This window comes from Hyalella azteca, unplaced genomic scaffold (genome assembly GCF_000764305.2).
Source record: "Hyalella azteca isolate HAZT.00-mixed unplaced genomic scaffold, Hazt_2.0.2 contig5036, whole genome shotgun sequence".
Classification (NCBI taxonomy): Eukaryota; Metazoa; Arthropoda; class Malacostraca; order Amphipoda; family Hyalellidae; genus Hyalella; species Hyalella azteca.
Window position 1 is genome coordinate 87,497 of NW_025935241.1, and position 21,512 is coordinate 109,008.

Genomic DNA, 21,512 nt, shown 5'->3' on the forward strand with positions numbered 1-21,512 from the left:
GAAGTAGCACTAGCAATCCATTCGGACCACCACTGACTATTAAACGCGAATAGACCATTAAATGCGGTAGGATGACCACTGACCGTTTTACATTTAGACTTTCTGTTTAGTAGTTTAGTACAATAAACAACCAGACTACCAATTGATTTATCTGAATTTGATAGTCACTACCAGATATTTAGCTGATTATTTGGTGGATAATCAACTTCAAAAACTGTTTAAGAACCGCAAAAAATTGGGGCGTTAGCATGGTTGCGGGATATCAAAACTAAATACGAGATTCCTAAGCGGTTTACCTGGTAAGATATTCACCAATCATACCTTATTGAAATTTAATAAGAGATTACCAAGTGGGAGTTTTTTGCCTCCACCAGGGCTTGGCCAGCGGCATGGAGGCGCGTCGGGAGTCGATGAAGTGGTTGGTCCAGAAGCTCGACTCGCTGTCGAACCTCGTGCCCTCAGAGGACGGGCGGTACGAACAGCAGAAGCTTGAGTCGCTGGTGGCGCGATACAAAGCCCTAGTGCCAAACATTGAGACTGCAGCGGCACGAGCCGACGTTTTGAGCAAGTGTTTCCTCTACAGGGAGGATATCAACACCGTCATCGAGACTCTAAGTGAAGTGAAGCGCCATTGTGACCGAAACTCCGTGCCCGACAATCTTGAGGTTATCCATCAGCTTGTCAAGGAGCAGGATGTACTCGTAAAGCAGCTCGAGGAGCAGCGACACAACATCTTCGAGACCCTCCAGAGGGGTAAAGACCTCTCAAAGGATCCGGCTGCTCCTCTTTTCGTCAGCGGGCTTGTGCAGACGCTGGAAGCTCGCTGGAACGAAGCCTACAATGGATCCGTGGAGAAGCTGAATAAGCTAAAGAATACACGTAAGGTTTGGTCCGATTATTCCGACCAGAAGAACGAGATCCAAAAACTGCTTTCACAGGCCGAGGCTGAGCTCTCTCAGGTTGTCCAAAAAAATAACCCTCAGGAGGTCGCCAACGAACTCAGCCACAAGCAGGAGATGAATGAACACCTCAACGACGCCACCGATCAGATGATGAGGAAACTGAACAGCTTGTCGGCAAGCCTTGCCGAGCTGTCCCGTCCGGAGAAGAAGCCGCTCCTGAAGAAGGAAGTAGAGGAAATAGAACGGCGTATGCAGACTGTCATTGAAACGGTTACGGAAAAAATTGCATTCCTCGAGCAACTGGACTCCAAATGGAACAACTTCACCGGAGCGCTGACGGAGCTCAAGAAGTGGGTGAGTAACGCACAGGAGCTCCTAGAACGGCTGGTCACTCTGGACATGAGCCCAGAAGATCGTGCCGAACAGACGGAAAAACTGAAGAATAATCTTGTCGAGAAAATGGCTGTGATAAAGACACTGGAAGAAGACGGACTGGAGCTGCTGGAAGGAGAGCCCTGTGATGACTCACTGCAATTTACCTCGGATCTCGATAAGCTGAAAGACTCGATGTCCACCTTGACTCAACACACCAACAAGCATGAGCTCACAGTCCGAAAGGAACTCGTGTCCTGGAAGAAATTCCAGGTTCAGGTTCAGGATATCCGTCCCTGGATAGAAGAAGCTGAAGTGAACGTAGCCGTCGGGCTGACCAAACCATCATCTCTGCATGAGGCCATCCAGCAATCCAAGACCACGAAGGAGTTTGAGAAGAAGTGCGATGAGTACCTCGGCAAGATCAAAAACGTTACGTCAGAAAGCGCACAGGTTCCTCGTTTGGGATCCATCAGGGACGAGATGGACGCCCTCCACTCTCGCTGGGCTGCCATACATGACGTGGTGGTGCAGTGGAGTGAGAGGACCGAAAGCCTCGTTGCTGAGTGGGAGGACTTCAACTACAAGTGCGATGCGGTCACCTCCTTCATCCACCAAGTCGAGGAGCGGCTCGAGACAGTGAGCGAGTTTTCCCCGAAAATTCTGAGCCTGGATGACCGAATTGAGAACCTCAAGGAAATGTCACAGGAAATCTCCGAAAATCAAAATAGCATGATCAACATAACTGCCACGTCTGAACACATCGCCTCTGCCCTCAATGCCGAGGGTGCTGCGGCTGTTAAAGCCTCAATATCTGAGCTCAAGACGTCGCTGAGCAGACTTACTGAAGAGGTCATGAAGCTGAAAAACGAGCTTTCTGATGTTGTTATCATGAAGGAGGAATACACATGCAAGCTCAATTCACTGGAGACTTGGCTCAACCGCTTCAGCAACAAACTCGACGATCTCGATGACATCGATATTGACGAACTCGACAACCTGCCTGACTTACTCCACTCTCTCCAGCAAGAGCACGACGACCGCCAAGTTCAGGTAACTCAGCTGGCCGAAGAGTGTCGTGACGTTGGAGAACGATGCACGGGTCGTGACAGGGAAGATTTCTACCAAATGTTTGATGATAGTGAGTCGCGTTATGAACGTTACGGCAGTCTGATACAGTCCAAGAAACCCGCCATTGTTAAGTGGAAGGAGCTGTGGGACTGGCAGCTCAGTTCCTACGATACACTTAACTCTATCAGGCAGCAGCTTGACAATAAGCTTTCCCTGGATGAGTGCACGCAGATCAGCAAAGAACTGACGTCAGTCAGCGAGCAGTGCCGTGCTTGGGAGGAAGAAGCTGAGAACATCAAAGAGTTGTGTAAGAAAAGTTCAACTACCATCAGGGATCCTGAATCCGGACAGCCCTTAGAGGTTGAAGAGCAGATAGAGAGCGTCAAAAAGAAGATAAACGCCGCAGAAAATGTTCTGGAAGGCAATCGAAAACAGCTAATGGAGCTTAGTTCTCAGTGGGAGTCGTTCAACCGAGTCAAAAATCAAATCAATAACTTCTTATCAAGCACCTCCAATAGGTTCGCCGGTAAAGACCAAGCGTTGAGCAGCCATGGTGCAGTGCAACGTGTGCTGGACCAGGTCGAAGTTGCTCTCGAGGACTTGCAGTCTCAGACTAAAAATAAAGAGAAACTTCATGACTTAGGCAGGGAGCTCATGTTGAATGATCCTACCCAGCTAGTGGCAGTGCAGAACGCTCTCACAGCCGCTGACGGGGCATGGGACAGGACCCAGAACAACCTCTACGAGCTGCAGACAAAGTACACGAGCATCTCGTCGTTATGGGAGCAGTGCAATGAATTGCAGAAAGAGCTTGCGGATGCCATTGAGGTAGCCAAAAAAGAAACTGAAAAGCTGCAAGGTGCCCCCAGTGATTCAGCGGCCGTGCAATCCATGGTAAACATCGCCAGAAAAGCAGTGGAAGCACTGAAGAAAACGAGGCAATCGCTGGAGAACTATTCATCCAAATCACAGCATTTGAGGCAGCAACTGGAAAACGTGGAGTCCACAAGTACTGCCGAGGTAAAGGAACTTGCTAGCAAGATTCAAACAGACTGGCAGAAAACCCTTGACAGTCTCGTGCAACGCAGTCAGACTCTGGAAGGCCTTCATGTTCTCTGGAAACAGATTTCTCAGAGCCGGGATGAAATCTTCATGTGGCTTAACGAAACATGTGCTTCACTTGATGACAGGAAGCTGCTCGAAGACCCTGAAAAAGCCATGGAGCAGCTGGAAAAATACAAGGCTGACTTGCCCACGCATGAGAGTTTGTTTAAGAATTTGAAAAGTAGAATTTCTCAACTGGAATCATTGAATGGTGGAAGGTCAATTCCGGTAGCAAATGGAATAATAGGCACTTTGACCACGGAATTCGACCAGACTCATTGTGCCTACTCCAAACTCTCGTCATATTTAGAAGAGATGAAAGACCAAGAGACCTCGATCTTTGACGAGATTAAAGATACCTCGGAAACCCTAATCCAGCTGCGCGATCGTCTGATGAAGTGTGACGACGTGACAGGTGATGACCAGAAGATTCTCGACAGATTCGAAGTGGCTAAACAGATTGAAATTGACACCAATGAAATCGCTGGATCAATTATCGATATCATGAGTCAAATCGAAGAACTGCAGTCCAATTTCGCGGGTTGCGATATCAAGAGGTTACACAAAGACTACGCTGGCTTATCTAAAAAGCAGCAAGCGCTCGTCAATCAGTGCAACAAGGTGTGCACAACTTTGGAAAGCTCCATAGAGAAGCATTACCAAGATAAACTTGATGACCTCATGAGGTTTATTGCTGTCCACCAAGAGAAGCTTGAGTGGTGCCAACCTGAGCCTGGTACTGATCGTTATGGAATCGAAGCTAAACTGGCGACGTTGAGAGAAGCCAAGACTACCCTGGCGACTGGTCAGACCAAGCGGGCATCAATAATTGAGTCCAAGCCTTTAGCAGATCATGTAATACCTCTTGACATGAGGGAAAAGTTTGACGCAGGATTCAACAGCACGATCAATGAGCTGGACGAGCTCGCGGTTAAGTTGCAGAAGACAGAGATTTTGTTAGAGAAATCGTTGAAGCTATGGCAGGCGTACGAGAAACTGACGGAGTCACTGAGCACGTGGCTGAAGGAGGCAGAGGGCATCGTCAGGAATGAGTCTTCAAATCTGATCGACTTGGATGATATTGAAGATAAGATTGAAGAAATAGATGACTTGACAAGTGACGTTGAGGATCGCGAAGAAGAGATGAGCCGCGTTTCCCAGCATGTCATGGAGATCCAAAAATTAAACCCTGATAGCAAGGCTAAGGAATTGTCGAATGTTCTCTTCAATCGGCTACAGAAAGTCAAAAATTTCTGTTCCACATATTCCAGTCAGCTTGAGCAGTTGCAGAGAAACAATATTCTCTATAATTCATCACTTGAAGAAATGCGGACTTGGCTCGACAAATCAGAAGATAAACTTAAATCTTTCGAAACGATGTCCATCAGTGGGGGCAAACCGTCTGTGGCGTACCAAGCCAAGCTGCAGAGTCTCAAGGAATTCGTATCCGAGAAGAAGGAAGGACAAAAATTGCTAAACGCTGTGGTAGAGCGTGGTGAGTCGCTCTTTTCTTCCATCTCCCCTTCAGGAAGAGAAAATATTAGGGTGGATTTGAGAAGCTTACGGGACACCTGGGAGTCACATCTGGAACGTGTTAACCAACTCTATAAGCACGTTGAGACGATCATCATGCAGTGGTCTTCGTTCGACGACAACCTTAACCAGGCCATGCGATGGATGGATGAGATGCAAGAGAAGGTAGATGCACCTTTTACTTATAAGAAGACCCTGTCAGAAAAGAAGAGTCAGTGTCAGCAGTACAAGTTACTCTTGCAAGAAATCACATCTCACGAGACCATGGTTTTCGGACTCAAGGATAAGATGATGTTTTTGTCAGACGAAGATGTGTCTAAGGCCGTTGACACTCTAATAGAGCGGTACCAGGAGGCGTTGTCTAACTGTGAAGAGCTTATTGAATCCAGTGAAAAATATGTCAATAATCACGAAAAGTTCCTGCATGATATTGAAGCATTCCGGGATTGGTTAAAGCTGCAAAGCAGTGAACTCGCCACCTGTGCTGTGGTCAGCCCAGACCACCAAGACGTAGAGAACAAAATGGCCGTTTTGGAAACTCTAGAGACTGCCCTGCCGGATGGCCAAGCTTTGCTAGAGGAATGTGAGGCTTCCCTCGAGAAAACCTTGGACAACACCGCACCAAATGGCCACGAGGGCATCAAAGAAGAGCTCGATGCACACAAGAAGACTTGGCACTCGCATCGAACTGAAATAGAGGAGCGGCGCACCGCAATTGGGGAGGTGATGTCGCAATTCTACGACTGTGAAGAAGCGGTGGAGGAGCTACGGGAGTGGCTAAAAACTGTCGAGACGAAAGTTAAAGATCAGAGTCTGAAGAGTACATTGGAAGCCAAGGAAGCCTATATCGAGAGTCTTAGGCAACTCGAAGACGAAATATCCAGTAAAAGCCGTGAATTTAACGACGCTCTATCGCAAGCCCAGGGTTTAGACGCGGACGGGAAGCATGCCAATAACATCTCTCAGATGATGACGCGGTACCAGGCTGTGAAGAATACCGTTAAGGAGGTACTTAATAGGTACCAGCACTTTGTACGTGAGCACCGAATGTTTCTGGACAAGTATCAGGAGTCGGTGGAGTGGCTGGATGCCGTGGATCAAGACCTCCGCGAACATGCGGCCGTGGTTGGGGACATGCAGCTTCTGCAGATGCGACGCAACAAAGTAGAGCAACTCGTCGAGTTGAAAAGTACCCAAGCCAATAAACTGGAGTCAGTACTGGAGCTAGGTGAACGCCTCTACGTACACACGGCTCCTGATGGACGAGAATCCCTTCGTCATATGCTCAGGGAACTGAGGGAACAATGGGAGAATTGGTGTGAAGCCGTCACATCTGCCGCCATCACCCTGGACCAATGCCTCCACCAGTTTTCGGACTTTTCGAACGCACAGGAGCAACTAACACGGTGGTTGAAAGGTATTGAGGTGGCCATGCAGCAGCATACAGAACTCAAGAGCTCTCTGCAGGAGAAGAAGTCGCAGCTGCAAAACCACCGGCTGGTTCATCAGGAGATCGAGACGCACCAGAATCTGGTGGAGACGGTGTGTGTTAAGGCTCAGACCCTTGTTGACCAAACACAAGACCGTGGCCTAAATGTCTACATCCAGTCCATAAAGACCCTTTTCCAGAACATCTTGGTGAAAAGTAAAGACTTGCTGGATCGGCTGGATGCGTGTGTCCAGGATCACGCCTCCTTCAACGCTCTCTGCAGGAGCTTCAGTGAGTGGCTCAGCGCTCAGAAGGACCACCTGAACGTCGACGTCTCGGGCGAGAAGGCCGAACTTCTCAAGAAACTCGATACGCTGAAGGTTAGTGAAGGAGCTACGTACCATAACTGCATGATGTAGTTATGTACTGTAACTGTATAATGCAGCTGTACAATGTAATTTTGCACTACTACTGTACAAGGCATGGCAGTGGGAAGTAACGCAATTGTAATTGTATGATGCAAATTCCAAGTGATGCAAGTGTGCTGAGTAACAGTTAACTTATCGCCAAGAATTGGTCCTCCGCTTCGTACTCAAGGTGGTCACTCAACGGGTGAGTGAAACGAGGAAGGGTTTTACCTTACGGGTGTATCTACTTATATTTGAAGACACCTCATGGTATCTTAACCTATCTCTGCTGGTATCTTAACTTACCTCTCTTGGTATTATACTTATCTCTGCCGGTATCTTAGCTTATCTCTGCTTGTAACTAAGCTTATCTTTACCGATATCTTAACTTATCGCTCTTGGTATTCAAACTTATCTCTGCTGGTATCTTAACTTATCTCTCTTGGTATTCAAACTTATATTTGCTGGTATCTTAATTTATCTCTCTCTGGGTATTCAAACTTATCTGTGCTGGTATCTTAACTTATCTCTCTTGTATCCAAACTTATCTCTGTTGGTCAATTGAATCATCTCTGATGGTACAATATACTGCCGGTACCATAAAATATCTCTGCTTGTGCTGTAGTTTACTTTAACCTGCCCTACTTTGCCCTATTCGTGACCTACTTTGCTCTATCTGCGTTCTGCGTGACTCACTTCTCTGTTTCTCTACCGCGTATTTGGCAGAAAATTAAGCAGGACCTCAGAGGCGGCCAGCAGAGGGCTGCGACCCCGCGCAGCGGCGCCCAGGTGAGCGTTGGTAGGATGTGAAGGATTGGACTGGGAGTAGGGGAAAGAGATAGGAGGGGAGAGATGGAAGGGGACAGAGATAGGAGGGGTAAGAGATAGGAGGGAGAAGAGATAGGAGGGGAAGCGATATTAGGGGAAAGAGATAGAAGAGAAAAGAGATAGAAGAGGAAAAAATTGGAGGGGGAAGAGATAAGAGGGGGAAGGGATAGGAGAGGGAAAGAGATTGAAGGGGGAAGCGATATGAGAGGAAAGAGATAGAAGGGGAAGAAATAGGATGGGATGGATATGGCGGACATTTCGAACGAGAGAAGCAGCACCAATGACTAAACTCTTCAGAGCCCTCGTGCTCCCCAATCTTGAGTACTGCTGTCAGCTTTGGGCACCGCTCAAGGCGGGCTCAGTGCGGAAACTGGAGTCGATCCAGCCTACCTTCACGTCCTCCAGGATCTGGAGGACGTGAAGGGAACTGGAGCTGAATTACTGGGACAGGCTGGAACACCTGGGACTGTTCTCACCGGAGAGGAGAAGAGAGAGGTATATAATATTGTGCACTTGGAAGATGATAACCGCTGGCTCCCAACTTTGAGAGTGAGACCTCCAGAATAGTGACACGTTACAACGAAAGGAGGGGGAGACTCTGTGGGATTCCTCTATTTAAAAACCGAGCCGCGGCCAGAGTACAGACTCTTCGTGAGGAATCACTCTCCGTTGCAGGACCGAGGCTCTTTAATGCCTTGCCAAAAGCGCTGAGAGGAGGGGAGTTCACCCTTGCAACATTCAAGAGACGACTGGACAATTGGTTGAGAAAGATCCCGGATTGTCCAGTAATGGGAAACCACCCTCAGCAAGTGACAAGCGACAGCATCTTGCATCAGCTGGCCCAAAGTAGGGCAAATAGACGGAACGCGTCCAACGTTACATCCGACGACGACTCGGAGACGGAAGACGACGAAGGCGGCGCATCAGCGTGGCCGGGGACTAGGAAGTCCTAAACTCATCATAAGGTCATAAGGAGAGGAAGAGATAGTAAGGGAAAGACATAAGAGGGAAAAGAGATAGGAGGGTAAAAGATAGGAGGAAGAGAAAAGAGAAGGTGTTACGACGTGACACACGTGCACATGATCCACATAACCTGCACAGCTGCACGATATTTGCGAGCCCCAATGCCTGATTCTGATTCACCTCTAAATTGAGTTTAACAATCCTAGAGCAGCCGAAAATGGAATTCGAATTTGACTGGGCATTGCCCGAGTGCTGCTATATAGTTGAGAAATTCGACGTCGCTGCGCCGGTCTTCTACACTATCATGCAAATCCTGAGTTAAATTCCAATCCCTCTATATAAGATGACCTAATCTCCCCCCCCCTAAGTTGACCCACATCTCTCTCCCTCTTAAGTTGACCTACATCTCCCCCTCCCCCCACAGGAGCTGCCTCCCCAGGACGAGGGACCCCGCCAGCTAGCGTCCCTGCGTCGCCTCGCCCAGCGCGTGGCGTCCAGCAGCTCGACGAGGGGCGCTGAGGCCCTCAGGACGACAGTGGCGTCCCTCGAGGACGCTTGGTCCGCCCACTGCACCGCCCTCCGTGAGTGTCGCCCATCCCGTGATTGCCATTACACCGATGATTGCCATTACACCGATGATTGTCATTACACTGATGATTGTCATTACACCGATGATTGCCATTACACCGATGATTGCCATTACACCGATGATTGCCATTACACCGATGATTGCCATTACACCGATGATTGCCGTTACACCGATGATTGTTGCAGGCAATGTTATCTTGTCTTGTGATGCTGACGTTGTAGTTTTGTCTTTGTTCTCAATAATGATCACTATTGTTATCATAATTATATCCATACGATTGTTGTCACCGGATGTTTGCCGCAACTACCAATCTTATCAGAATGTTCGAGCTTAGCGGCCAAATACCGGTAACTATCTTGTAGAAATACTCTGATCTGTATAAAATTTTAATCACTATTATTTAATTGCACGCGGTTGTTCACTAAAACTATAATAAATCGTAAATTTTATTTCAGTAAAGAAAACTTTTAAAGCAACACGTTTGAAGTAAGACGTCACTGTTACAGCAGTAACACGTCACTGTTGCTGCAGTAAGACGTCACTGTTACTGCAGTAAGACGTCACTGTTACTGCAGTAAGACGTCACTCTTACTGTAGTAATACGCCACTGTTACTGCAGTAATACGCCACTGTATCAATCAAATGATAGATAAAAGTGAAAAATCACCATTGTTCACAATTGTACTGTAACAGAATTATGTTATCATCTTTATTATCATTCTAATTATCATGATCACAATCACTCATTTGTACTGAATCTCATCGCAGTGGCGCCCCGGGTAGAAGAGTTGCGTCCAATATAATTTCAATCATCGAAAAATTTCTATTCAATCTGGACTTTCCCTGTAGCATCATCGTAATCATTCTACTGACCCTCATTCCTGTAGTCTCCACCGAGCAGAGGAAGTGCAGTGGGACCCAATACGATTTAAGCATCCCTATCTTCATCGCAATGATATCAACAATTTCTTCAATATAATCGTGATCATTCTGCTGACTATTATCTGCCTCCACCGAGCAGAGGAGGCTCAGGGGCGTCTCGAGGACGTCGTCGCCCAATGGACGGCAGTGACGTCGTCTCTAGACCGCCATGTCCTTTGGTGCCGAGAAATGGAGACTTTATTCAAGGACCCGACGCCCTGCTGCTCTCTGCTGGAGAAGCAGGCGAAGGTGGATCTGATGTGCGCAAAACGCGAGGAGGTCGTGGGGCGCGAAGGTGAAGTAGAAACCTGCGTGGACTCCGCCCTTGCACTGGCGCGCCTAACGAAGGTAGAACGTCTGCGCCCTTTGGTCGCCCAACTTTCCGCACGATACCAGAACCTGCACGTCCTGAGCAAAGAGGCAGCTGGAAAGTGGTGTACCATCTGTGCAGACCACAAAGCTTTCGAAGGGCGACTTGCAGATCAGACCAACTGGGTCACAAAGGTCGAGCAGCGGTTGAAGGAGCTGCAGGGGAAGTCTTCGAGTGGGTCCACGGAAAGCGACTTTGAGGAACGCGAAGTTCTCCTGAAGGAGTTGGTTGGGGCTCGAGAGGAGGCAGGGGCTCGGTTAGGGTCCCTTACCACTCACGGGGAACGTCTATTTCCTTGCACGGGCGCCCAAGGGCGTGACAAAATCCGCCAGGATATCAAGGGCCTTAAGGATCGCTGGGAGTGCACCGAGACGAAGATCCTGGAGGAGCAGCGGGCGCAGGACCTCCGACTTCAGGAATCCTCTGCTCTGCAGGACAGCGTTGCCTCCGCCCGCAGCTGGCTGGAGACCATCGAAAAGCTGGTGCTGCAGGAACCCAGCACCAGCTGGGGCTCTCTGCAGGAGGTTCGATCCCGGCTCATCAAGCAGAAGGTAGATCTTTGCCTGGTGCGTTAGTCTTTGCCTTAGGTGTTTGTCTCTGCCTGTGGCGTGAATCATTGCATATCAATTTAGCCTGTAAAATATGCATGATGCGTTAGTCTTTTCCAGGACCGTTAAACTTTATTAGGGCGTTAGTCTCTGCTTGGGGCGTTTGTCCTTGGCTGGTGCCTGAATCTGTGACTGGGTTAATATATTTTCGAAGAGCGTTATTCTTTGCCTGTGTCGTTTATTTGCATAGCAGTCTTTGCTTGGTGCGCAGGTCTTTGTCTGATGCATTGGTCCATGCCTGAACAGTGAGTTTTTACTTTAAATTATACTTGGTTTGCCCTCCGCGCAGTCGGTCTTTCAAGAGGTTCTCGCGCACCGCCGGGTGCTTGATGGCTTGCGCGAGAAGCTCGCCCTGCTCCCAGAGAAGTCGCCGAGCAAAGGACCCCTTGACGAGGCCCTCAAGGACCTGGAGGAACGTCACGACAATTTGACGAAAGCGACGAAGAGTGCCGTCAAGGAACTCGAGTGGCTATCTGAGAACCTGACTATGCATCAGGAACTTCGCACCGGCCTGACGGAGTGGCAGAAGGAGATGTGGGACAAGCTGCATGTCCTGACAGGTACTCACGGAGTGGCAGAAGGAGACGTGGGACAAGCTAGAAGGCTTAGCAGCTGTTGTTCCCAGTCTAAGCATATTTTGCGCTCAGACTAAGATGTTTTTGTGCTTAGACTAAGCAGCTGCTGTGCTCAGACTATGCATCAGATATGCTAAGACTAAGCAGCTGCTGTGCTCAGACTAAGCAGCTGTTGCGCCCAGATCCAGCAGCTGTTGCGTTTCGACTGAGTATAGATTTTGTACTGGAACTAGGCAGTTGTTACATCTAGACAGAGTAGATTTTGTGCTAAGGCCACTCTTTATTGATCCTATCAGACTACTCTGGCAACAAGAGCCAGCTGGAGCAGCGGCTGCAGCAGGTGCAGGAGTTGGAGCAAAGCAAGAGCGATGGTCGTGCAATCGTCGCCCACGTCTGTGCCCACGCGCATCAACTGCTGGACCATCTGCCACCCAGGGCGAGGGAGGCCATGGAGCGCGACTTGCAGCACCTCAAGTAGTTATCTAACTTCCGTTGATTGCATGCATTATCTTGATAAAATTCCTTGTGTTCATTACCTTATTTCAAGTTATTTGTATTAATCACCCCACACCAATCACGACCCTCCTCTCCTCAATCCCGTCCTCTCTCCCTCTAATATCACCCCCACTTCTCCCATAACACCCCCACTCCCCCAAATCGTCTCCCTCCCGAATCCCCACTTACCCTTCTTTCAAAATTGCGTTCTCTCCCAAATCCCCACTTACCCTTCCCTCAAAATCGCGTCTCACTCCCAAACCCCAGGCATGAGCTGACCCAGTGAGCGAGTTGTAATATTTACCCCACTCCCCCAAATCGTGCCTCATCCCCTTTTAATTATGCCCCCTTCCTCTTTTCCCCCAGACATGAGCTGGCCCAGTACGCGAGCTCCCTGGGGGACGCCGCCCACGGTCTGGAGGAGCGCGTGCGGCTGTGGCGCGACTACGAGGCGACGTACGAACGCATCCTGCGCTGGATGGGGGAGGCCGAGGCATCCCTTAGGGACTTCTGCAGCAGGAACTCCCTGCAGCAGAAGCAAGAGCAGCTCGATAAATACCAGGTGGGTGAGAGGGGTTATGGGTGGAGAAGGGGTCGTGGGGCGGAGGAGGGGTCGTTGAGTAGAGGAAGGGGTTATGGTGGTGGAGAAAGGTGGAGTGTAGGGTGGGTCAATGTGGGAAGGTGGGGTCATGTAGTCGAGGGAGGAATTATAGGGTTTAAAATGGAAATACGTGGTGGAGTGAACGTTTTTACAGAGTGGGAGGTATTTATGAGGGTGGAGGTTTAGATGCAGAGGGTGGTTTTAGAGGAGGTGGCTTTTGAATATTCGATGTTTATGTCAATGTAAATTCGTAGATGGAGGTGTTGAGCTAATTGGTGGCATATGAAAATCGGTGTTATGTCACCACTCCTAGAAGCGTTAATGCAATGCGCTATACCACATGCATATAGCTCGGCACGCTAGTAGTTGCTTCACGCTGGAAAGTTGACCAGTGAGTTGATTTTTTCTAAAACAACGCACTAAACTAAAGCTAGAAATGAACTAAAAGGCTGAAACTTTTATACGAAAGGCAATGTTAGTTTTTTAGAAAACATGAGTAAATAAGCGCGGAATATTATAAATGCCGTGAAAAGCTTGTTTCTGGAAAGAGTAAACGTCACGACAAGTAAGACGGGACTTCTGACGCTTTCTTATGTAATACGAAATTTCTCGTCTCATTTTCAGATTACATTTGCATAAAAAAATTATTTTAAAACATTTTTGGCTTGTTTTGGAAAACAGACAAATATTTCTTTCCGTCCAATTATCGTGAAAATGAGTATTTATTTGTAATTTCGGGTCGAAAAAATATCTTATGGAATTAGCGGTCATCTGTACCCTCGCTTTTTCGTCGTTTGCGACCTCCTGCTTTGAGGGCTCCGTGTCGCATCCAAGTCTATGGGCCCTAATTGGGCTTTAATAAATAGATCTTGAGAACTACAATTCTAGAGGTTGCTAATACCTCTGTGACCAGCTTTGAAGAGGCCTCCAGCCTTTTTGCCTGCTTTATAGAAGTTCTTGGGTATTTCTCTCTTAGTTTGGCTTTTAAAAATATTGCACCATTGGCGTTCAACAGACGTGCTCGTTCGAATTAACTGTAAGAGGTGACTATTGTTGGTACCACGCTTGTTAACGCTGTCCAGCCAAAACACTGGTATAGTTTGTTGCGTGCATGGCTATAACTTTTTCGGGCTAACGACCGCCTTTATTTCGCACGCATTTGTTCGTTATGTTTTAATTATATCCTTATTGCATTAATTTCAATTGTCTCATTTTCTGAATCATGAGTTTATTGAGTTATTCAATGAAGGCGTCAACAACTTACGATGAGTACAGATGCCACAAGATAACTGCTTTGGTGGTAGTTCAAAAAGTTGCCTAAAATATTCAAGCTTCAATACATATTTTTTTCCATGGATTGTTATTAATTAATTTATATGTAACATTTAAGAGTCTGCAGTTGTGTCTTCTTCCATTAAGGGCAGGTTGGATGTAGAACGTTTTCTGTTGTTAGAATATACCTACCTTTGCAGTGACATGTTTGTTGGTAGATAATAATAATACCCTGGAAGTGATAGGTTGAATGCGGCCAGTTCTTATTGGTAGAATATAGGTACCTTTTCAGCGACAGGTTGAGTGCAGCCAATACTTGCTGGTAGAATATAACCTCTCAGTGGTATGCTATAGGTATAGGCAAAGCCATTTTTTGTTTGTTAAATTTAATTTGATTTCAAGAAATTGCTCAAGTTCATTTCTAAGAGTATACGCGGTAACTTAAGTTGACTTTTATACATGATGGCTCATAAGCTTGCGAGTATGAATATATATATATATATCAGTTAAAAGTAACTATGGCAATAAAACTTTATGTATAATACCGAATATCTTATAGTAATGAAATTTTAATGGAAGTCAAAAGGTACATGCATGTGTTCAGGAAAGTATATATCGGCGGTAGGTATCAGGTAAAACAGGTAGTATATACTGAGGTAAGTAATGCAGTAAGTGAAAACGTAAAGATATGGATGGAATGGTAGGTAGTCCCGGGTGAAGAAGTTGGTTGACAGTTGGTTAGACAAGTGAGTAGACAATTGGTAGATCAGCTGGAAGACAGTTGAGTTGACGCGTGGTTAGACCAGTGGATGGATAGTTTGGGAGCTGAGTGAGTGAATATTTTTTCGCAAATAACTTGTGGATATGTTCATAAAACGGCTGGTAGGTAAATAGATTTTTACAGAAATGTGTTAAGAGGTAGATGAGCATCTAGATACGCAAGTCTTTGTCCAACTAAGTTGACATGGAAATTGTCTGGTAAGTTAACAGGTAGGCATGCAGGTAGGAAAATAACAGGTAGGAAATCTAGCAGCCGGATAGAAAAAAACAGGCTAGCAGCTAGACACGCCTCTAACGGAGAAGACAGCTGCAGATGTGACAGAGTGCCTTACATTGTAGGAGCTGCAGCTCGTGTTCGCCAGTCGCCACGCGTTGGTGGTGGAGTTCTGCTCCATTGCTGACAAGCTGGAGCAAGTAAGACTGTGTAACCCTAACAGCTGCTCTATTGCTGATAAACTTGAGTTAAAATCTTGTTGTAACCGCGGAGTTGAGTTACTAACCACCAGTCGGAAAGCCGTGTCTCCCTGCTCCTTATTGAAGTTGTTGTTGTTGTTGTGGTTCCCCGGTGTCATTTTTATAAGAGACCCCCGCTTATTGAAGATGATGATTGATGATGTAACTGCGCACAAGAGCTACCAATCACCTGTCGTAATAGGCGTGTCTCGCTGCCCCTTTTTACAGTTGATTTAACTATGCAATTGAACTGCCAACCACCTTTCGGAACTGGATTGTGCCAACACTACAACCAAGAAGACATGGTGATGTTCAGAAGATTGTCTTTCCTGTCTGTCCTCGATTAGTTAGGATTTTATCTTTGTTATATTGTGAACCTAAATAGCACATAACCATACTTAAGGGTGTACATGTTACCTGATGTACGGTCCTAGATGAATGTGTTTATCAGATAACCTAGTGTCCTATAGTGCAGATGTATACCCTGCTGAACATGCCTTTTTCACTGGAGTTCCACTAGTTACTATAGGGTACTGCAGTACAGATGTACCCTGCTGAACGTACCCTTGTCACTGGAATTACATGAGTTACTATGGGTCCTGCAGTAAAGATGTACTTTGCTAAACGTGCCCTTTTCACTGGAGTTATACGGCTAAGGTCCTAAAGTACAGATTTAGCGTACGGACACTCACTTCTACATTCCCTGTTTTGGCATTGGCTTTAATTGGATTTCTGTGTGTGAATTTAATGGCTGTTTTGAAGTTTCCCCTGTGCTAAGATTAGGATGATTTTTTTTCGGTTAGAATATATGTAAATTTGTTTTATTTGGCGTTTCCTTCCTCCTGCCTTTTTGCGTTGCTAATTCATCACCATAACTTTGCAAGGTGGCGTCTTTGTATTCAAGACGGCACAAATAGAATTAAAGATAACCGCCAGTAGCAGTAGTATTAGACAGGTTCATTTCTATTCAGGACAACGCCATTATTACTAGAGAAAGCTTCCTTCACCGAAGGCCCTGAATGGATGGATCACCACTCATCCAGCTTTGAAGTTCCCTTGACTTATCTGCACTCGGAGAATTAAGGAAGACTTTGTCCAAACAGCGATTCACTTTTTGCCCTTATATGGGTCATCCTGACTCATTTTTGCTCAGCAGTGGGCGCATCAGTGAGAAGTGCATAAGATACGTCACTATTTAGGCAATATTACCAATTAATTTTTCTGAGTGGGCAGACGTCGGCTGTCGGAGGTCACCACTTGTTCTGATGTTGGATTTGTCCGATGATGATGTGGCCTCTTTTTTCCTTTACCTCAGAACCTAATCTGCTCGATGAACCAACACCAAGGAGACCTGGAGCAGCTCACTAACGACTCGTGCGACCTGATGGGGTCCGTGGTCGACTCAAGGATATCAGTAAACATGCAGCAGGTTACCTCCAGATTCAAGGCCATGCAGCAAACTGCCAAGGTAGGTCATGGTTATCCTGAAGCAAATTTCTGTTTTGGGTCATGATTACTGAGCAAATTATCGGGGTAAGTCCTGTTATCATTGAGCCAAGTACAGTAGTAGGTCATGGTTTAGGTTTATTTATATTCAGAGAAATGGACTGAATTCATTTTTAAATTAATATTTAGCTGATACTTGAAAACAAGGATATGTGGCGTTCCCAGGTTATCAAAAAAGTTGGTGTACTTCAGCAAGACTAATTATACGATTTAATTTGTTTGGTCCTCCGGTTTTAATTTTCCTAGAACACCTGACGCACTTGTAATAGAGCAGCGAGTGTTATTGTGCTAATCAAGAGATTTACGAGGCCGTTGTAGAACGTAATGTGTACTTCCGTACTCAACAATCTTTAATTTCCACTAGAAAATGACTCGATTGTTGTTAATGCGACATTGCCACTGCTTTCCCCACAGGATCTGCTGAAGAAGTGCGAATCTGGCGTGAAGGATCACAAGGCATACAACGAGAAATATAACCAGTGTGTGAGTTGGCTAACCTCTGCTCAGGACAAGCTAGCGCGCTGTATCGAGCTACCTCCTGACAGGAATGGGCTCGATAAACGTCTCGAAAACTCGACGGAGCTTCTAAAAGAGAAACAAACGGCTCTGGCGCTGCTGAACACAACTGTGGAGCTGGGGGAGAAACTCTACGCCTCGACGGGGGATGAAGGAACTGAGGTTATTCGCGGGCAGTTAGAAGACCTGCAGCAGGCGTACGACGCGCTCTTTGACAGCGCTTCAACGCTGGAGAGGGACCTCAACAACAAGATAGGCCGCTGGAGCTGCTATGAAGAAGCCGCTGAGGATCTGAAAAAGTGGATCAAAGAGACTCAGAAGAAAATACCGAATTATATCGAACTCAAGACGACACTGGACGAAAAACGAGCACAACTTCAGACGTACAGAGTCCTGCTGCATGACATTAGTGCGAAGCAGCAAGCACTAATAGACCTCCGAGACAAGTCAGAGAATCTACCAGAGAAGTCTGACCGCGTGGAGTCGTTCCTAGCCTCTCTGGCGGGTCAGCACGAGGATATGCACGAGAAGATCCAGTCTTACTTGGAGCGTTACGAGGCGATTGTTAGTGACCACCAACAATACAGCAAGTCGGTCCTGGAAACTCAGGAGTGGCTTGAGGCCACCCACAACACCGTCGAGATGTGGGGCCAGAGCAATAGTGAGCACATCAGCTTGCGTGCCAACCTTGACAAGCTCAAGAACCTGCAGAAGAGTTTGCCTGACGAAGAGCCACGCATCACACAGGTGAGAGGTCTTGGGGAGAAGGTGCTACCCGGCACCGTGGAGTCAGGACAGAGCAACATCAGGGCTCAGATCGACGCTACTCAACAGGACTGGCAGGCCCTCGTGTCAGCCGTCGCCTCTACCATCGACGCCCTTGAGACCACTCTGGCGAACTGGACCAACTTCGAAGCTGTGAAGGACGTCATGCAGGCATGGTTAAGAAATGTTGATAACAAACTTCACGCCATTAACTTGCGTGCAACTTTAGAAGAGAAGAAAGAAACCTTGAATGAGCTGAAGGAAATTCAGGGTGAAGTTCGTGCCAAAGAGCTCGAGATTGACCAACTGAGTGAGAAAGCGCAGTCGCTCAACGGCGATAATTTGAATGGTCGGAGCTTCCAGGTAAAGGAATTGACTTTAGCTTATCAGCAATTATCCAATAGAGTTAAAGACATGTGCAACAAGTGGCAGCAATACGTTGGCCACCACGCAGACTATGACTCGCGAGTGGCCGAGTGCCAGAATTGGCTACACGACATCAAGAAGAAACTTACGTATTGCTCAGACATGACCTCAACCACCGAGAAGGAGCTTGAAAAGAAACTCAAAACTATCCAGGAGCTACTGATGTGCAAGGAGGAGGGTTTCACTAAGGTTCAGTCTACCGTGGAACTCGCGCAGTTAGTTCTGGCAAACACGGCACCTCCCGGACACGATGCCATCAACTGTGTCGTGGAGAAGCTGCAGCAAGAATGGACGGCCGTCGCTGCCAAGATGGTAGAGACAAAGACTTACTTAGACGATACCATCAATCGATGGACGGGCTTCCTCACCAATATCAACCAGCTGAAGAGTTCCATCGAGCACGTCGAGTCCGCGCTTTCTGACGTCAGCCAATTCCAGTCAAACCTTTCCGAGAAGCGAGCGCAGCTCGAGCGTCTCAAGGTAGATCGCCATCATTGTTATAATTGTTTGGTCCCCTTATGCTTCTCTAAATTAATTGTAGTCAATGTTTTACTATCTAAAGTCAAGGTAGCAAAGTTGTCCTCAGTAGACCAAGATTTGAATCTCGTTTCAGCTAAGTAACTTCATGTAAAAACTACATTGGAGCTAATTTCTGAAGATGCCACTGCCTCATGCCAGCGTAATTGAATGTGTTCGATGATTATATCGGATGTCCCTTTATCCTTGATTTTGTTGAATATTTTTTTTAATATATATCATTATTGTGACGTTGGCCTTAACTGAACATCCTGTTTTAAAAATGACTTTCATGACAGCACCATATACAGTTGGTTATCCTTGCCGTTGACATCATTATCTGGTAAACTTGTCGTTGGCGCTATCGTAATCTGGTAGGCTTAACGTTAACGCCCTTTTGATCCTCAGGGTCTGGAGGAGAAACTGCGATGCGAGAAGTACGAAGTGGAGGGGCTGAAGGTGAAAGCCAGCGAGATGCAAGCCACTGAGAAACAGGGGCAAGTAGCCGTCCAGGCTCAGAATGTCCTTCGCCAGTTCGAAGTGTTGTCAGGACGCATCACGACCCTGCGGGCTGAGCGCGAGACTCAATATCGTGACCACCGGCACTACAAGGACGCTCATGACGACCTCCTTTCCTTCATCAACAGGACTCGGGACAAGATCCCAGCACTTCGCCAGCGCAATTTGAGCGACAAGCTCTCGATCGAGACATCAGCTCACGCCATGGAGACCCTGCTCTCTCGTCAGGCCCAGGGCCAGATTCTTTTGGATCAACTTTATCACCGCGGGGAGGTCCTACTGCACTCGACCTCTTCCTCAGGCCAGGAGTCGTACAAAAAGGAGATGCAGTCCCTCAAGGAGGGATTTGAAGAGCTCTTCAAGGATATCGCCGAACAGAAAGATGCCCTTCAGCAGACGGTCCTCAAGTGGCGGGAGTACAAGGAGGAGTACGAGCGACTGTCGGACTGGCTGCAGAAGACCGACGCCGATATGAAGGCTTACAAGACGATGCTTTACACCACCATCGGCGAGAAGACCGACCAGGTCAACAAGGTCAAGGTAGGTGTGCTATCTGCGACAACATAAATTATTGTTACTTATGATACCAATAATGATATCATGAAAATAGCAATATTTCTATTGATGAGCTGAAAATATTATGAATTTTAGGTCCTAAAGTGGGTCTAAGTGACATTATAGTAATTACAAAATGTTGGGGCACCTCATTATCACCTCTGTGATTGCTGGCTTGTGTTTGAATGAACCCTATGGGTCAAAGATTGCTAACTCTTTGCAACCCCGCTCATGTACCAACTGCTCCCCTGTTGAATCTAAATGTTGATCGTTGAAGCTGTTGAAGCTGTTGATCGAGCGTCAGGGTCTAATGAGACTGGTCGTTTGTTTTATTGTCCTGCTTGAAGGTTGCGATTCAAAGGAAATTGTCTTAATGCCATCTCTTGGATGTGCGACGTGATTTGTATCATGAGTGTCACGTAGGTGTTAATATGAGTGTCTGGCAAATTGATTCTGTTTACAGTTAGCGCCCCACCAAAAGAGAACCATAAATTGAATGTGTATATTCCAAGTTTCGATGAGGTGTGCTCTGAAGGAATTGCTGTTTGTGTGTCTTACATCTGGAATTCATCTTACTGTTGACAGTGTGTCTCACAAGTTTGGCCTGTATGTGTCTGCAGGAGGTGTTGCAGACACTAGAGGAGAACCAGTCACAGCTGACCCATCTTCAGGAGTTGTCCGAGACTCTGACGAAAACTCACCTCGACACCTTCGTCAGGAATCAGATGAGCCACATTACGTCGCGATACCAACTTTTACTGACATTGGCAAAGGACGTGGTGAAAAAGGTGGAGTCCACGTTTGACCAGCATAAGCAATTTGAGGTCGCAATGGACACGGCTACCGAATGGATGGACAACGTCCATACGGTGGTCCAGGATTGCTCCAGCATCCCAGGTGACGCTAGCAAAGAGACCTTGGAGCGACACCTGGAGATGCTTCAAGCTCTTCTGGGGAAACAGGAGGAAGGCCAAAATCTCGTTAGTGCTGCTGTCGGATGGGGCGAGAAGGTTCTCAGAAACACCCGAGCCGATGGTAGAAATGAAATCAACGAGAGGATCGAGGCTCTTCAGGCGGACTGGGATAAACTAGTCCGGAAAATGTCGAGCACGAAGGTGAGCCTTGAGACGAACCTGCTCGAGTGGACGGACATGAATGCTTCATACAGCAACATGCAGCAATGGATCAGCGAGAGGGAGGCCCACTTACATCAGTTATCATCTGAGATGGCCTCAGTGGCAAGGAGAGGATCAGGTTAGTGGCCTATTTTAACTTTTGTTTATTTCGGCGTCCGAATGACAACTTTAGGCCATCATTGCAAATGTAGGGCCTCGCTGTTCACATATGGGGTCTGATTGTCTATTTTCTGGCCGCGGTGTCCAAGTTTTGGCTGGTACAAACTAGTCCGTAACATGCCTACTTTGTGGCTTTCATAA

The 21,512-nt window shown here is 47.1% G+C and overlaps 1 protein-coding gene across 1 annotated transcript in view; it reads left to right on the plus strand.

Annotated features, from left to right (window-relative positions):
• LOC108679143 (muscle-specific protein 300 kDa) overlaps window positions 1–21,512 on the plus strand; it is a 131,740-nt gene that overhangs the window by 27,264 nt on the left and 82,964 nt on the right. Inside the window, exons 25-37 of the mRNA XM_047880237.1 lie at window positions 375–6,791; window positions 7,545–7,607; window positions 8,052–8,141; window positions 9,034–9,190; window positions 10,220–11,040; window positions 11,387–11,657; window positions 11,969–12,146; window positions 12,534–12,729; window positions 15,160–15,234; window positions 16,589–16,741; window positions 17,194–18,966; window positions 19,411–20,061; window positions 20,697–21,330. Of these exons, the coding sequence (XP_047736193.1) occupies window positions 375–6,791; window positions 7,545–7,607; window positions 8,052–8,141; window positions 9,034–9,190; window positions 10,220–11,040; window positions 11,387–11,657; window positions 11,969–12,146; window positions 12,534–12,729; window positions 15,160–15,234; window positions 16,589–16,741; window positions 17,194–18,966; window positions 19,411–20,061; window positions 20,697–21,330 (11,479 nt within the window). The remainder of the gene's footprint in view (window positions 1–374; window positions 6,792–7,544; window positions 7,608–8,051; window positions 8,142–9,033; window positions 9,191–10,219; window positions 11,041–11,386; window positions 11,658–11,968; window positions 12,147–12,533; window positions 12,730–15,159; window positions 15,235–16,588; window positions 16,742–17,193; window positions 18,967–19,410; window positions 20,062–20,696; window positions 21,331–21,512) is intronic.